The sequence below is a fragment of the Entamoeba dispar genome, genomic scaffold, assembly GCF_000209125.1.
Source record: "Entamoeba dispar SAW760 scf_1105229462989 genomic scaffold, whole genome shotgun sequence".
NCBI lineage: Eukaryota > Evosea > Mastigamoebida > Endamoebidae > Entamoeba > Entamoeba dispar.
Window position 1 is genome coordinate 1 of NW_001855468.1, and position 2,570 is coordinate 2,570.

The window sequence follows — 2,570 nt, forward strand, 5'->3', positions numbered from 1 at the left end:
TGGTCCTTTCTTAATACTTTAACTAATTTAGGAACAATTTGAATTAATGCATCTTTATAAGTTTTATCTGCCTCATTGCTTATTAATACACGAAACACTGCCTCTGTTAATTTTTCACTTGATGCAACTGCACCTACTTTTTCAAATCCTGTAACTAATTTTCGAAGTGTTTGATAACGAATTGTTGCTGGTTGGTTTATCATCAAATTTGTTGGGTATGTGCTTAATATCACTTTCGGAGTGTCTTCGTTCGACATTAAACAATCTAACGTTTAAGATTTTTTTTTTTATTTTAAAGTTCTTAATAATTAGAGAAATTCCTGATTTTGTAGGAAAAATGATATGAAGGGTTTTAATTGATCTTTAAGACAACACAAGAGAAATAAAAGAAATTTGATACCACAAACCATTTTAATATGATTAAAAGATGTTTTAATTATGAAATATTTACAACTAACTATTATTCTTTTTGAATGAGAAAAAATAAAGAAAATAAAACGTAATAAATGAAAAAAGAAATTTTTTTTGGGGGAAAAGAACTTTAAAATATTTTTGATTTAATTAAAATTAATGGAAATTCCTATTCCAGAAGAAGCTTTTAATAAATCAGCATATTTTAAAATAGATCGTTTAAATGATAGAAAAGGATTAGCAACAATTATTTTACTTATGTTGTGGATTATTTTATTTACTGTTATGGGTTTTGTTAAAGATCCTAGAAATGTATATGTTAATACTTCTCAAAAACAATGGATTTCAGGTGAATTATTTAGTTATGTACATTATAATATTTTAGTAATTTCAATTATTATAATTATTTTATTGTTCATTGGAATTCTTTTATTATATCGTGTTTTACCAACAATAATTACTTAGTTTGTGTTCAATCTATTTCATTCTAAAATAATATTTATTGAATAGTTTAAATTTAGTTCTTTCCCTTGTAATACCAACAATTATATTTCCTGTTTTACTCTTTTATCTAGGAATGAACAATGGATTATCACATCATCCTTTAGAATTAATTCTTACTATTGTTATTGTTATTCCTTTAATTTATAAAAAATTAGATTATTTCAACTTTAATTGGACAATTACATCCATTGTTTATAATACCTCATTCACTTTTTTCTTTTCATCAATACTCATTATCCTTCCTACAATTATGTTAATTGTTCTCTTTACAATTATTATTATGTTAGTATTTCATAGTATCATTTCATTAAATCTAATAGGATATCCAGGTATTACACCACCAATGGGTTTTATTGCAAGTATCTTTTTAATGATATTTTCTAATATGTTTTCTTATGTTTTTGAATCGGTAATTACAATGTTCCTCTCTGCTACAGTTTCATATAAATTACATGAAAACAAAGGGCTTAATCCAATAGAAGCATTAATAAAAACATTTTCATATCGTTTAGGATCAGCATCATATGCCATTGAATCTAGTTTTATTTCAATAGGAATTTCATTATGCAAATTACTGGTAAAAATACCAATTAACACAACATTTATTGGAAAGAAATTAACAAAATTCATTGAAGAAAATAGTTCAGCACAATCATCTATTTCACCTTTTGTATTTATTGGATATTATGGACATACTTATATTCATTCTAAATGTGGACTAAATGAAAAAATTAAACAAAGTTCAATGAGTAGTATTTTTGATGAATTTCATTTAAAAGAATTGGTTGATGTCTTTCAGTCTAGTACACGTGGATTAGTCATGGCTCTTGTTCTTCTTCTTTCCTTTACATATTATGGTGGAAGTGTTTCTTATTTTACAGTATTATTATTAATGTGCTCTTCTCAAGTGATTGGTTTAATTGGAACATTAATTAAATCAATAGGAGAAGTTATGTTATTTGATTGTGTTGAACAATTAGCTGAAGGAAAAGTATTAAATGAATTTACTAGTTTAATACAGAATTTGAGTAATAACATTCCACAGAATGGGTATAATAGAGTAAATTAATTATTATTTCTTGTCATTCGTTGTTCTCTTTTCATCTCTCTACACCACTTAAACAATTCATCATGTTTCCTAATAATTTCTTCTCCAACTTTACCTTTTTCACTAGTTGTCCAAATCTTTTAATTAAAAGAGTTGTAATGAAATTAAAAGAAAACACCAAAAAAAAACTTCAAACACTCTTCTCTCTATTTTTTTTTGCTTAATTCTTTTAGAATTATTAATAATTATTAATACAATTTAATCTAATTTTATTCTAAGTAGCAACCTTATAACTAATAATTGGTACTTGATAAAACTATTAAAATTATTTATGTTTTATTGTCAATAAACTGTATATTCAAACAGAATGTTTAAATGTTATAGTCTCAGATTATTTAGTTGTTAAAAAAGAGTTAAAATAAGAAAATTTAAAAATAGATCAAATAATTTAATTAATAAAAATATACTAAATTATAAAAAAACTATATTTATTCAAAAAGAATTAGATATAGAATGAATAAATACATAATAGAAAAAAAATAATAATTAGTAAATTTTACCACTCTTGTTTTAATCTGTTAGTAAGTAAATAAATGTTAATTTAAAT

The 2,570-nt window shown here is 23.5% G+C and overlaps 1 protein-coding gene across 1 annotated transcript, besides 4 other annotated features; it reads left to right on the plus strand.

The window, feature by feature from the left end:
• Positions 1 to 540: 540 nt before the first annotated feature.
• Positions 541 to 572: a sequence feature (AT_rich).
• Positions 571 to 1,984, plus strand: EDI_318360 (uncharacterized protein; the record flags this gene model as incomplete). The annotated part of the gene is made up of 2 exons (XM_001740509.1): positions 571 to 875; positions 922 to 1,984. The coding sequence occupies 2 exons, from the start codon at positions 571 to 573 to the stop codon at positions 1,982 to 1,984; spliced, it is 1,368 nt and encodes a 455-aa protein (XP_001740561.1).
• Positions 782 to 824: a sequence feature (AT_rich).
• A 212-nt stretch (positions 1,985 to 2,196) lies between the features above and the next one.
• Positions 2,197 to 2,237: a sequence feature (AT_rich).
• Positions 2,238 to 2,379: 142 nt separating this feature from the next.
• Positions 2,380 to 2,518: a microsatellite.
• Positions 2,519 to 2,570: the final 52 nt, after the last annotated feature.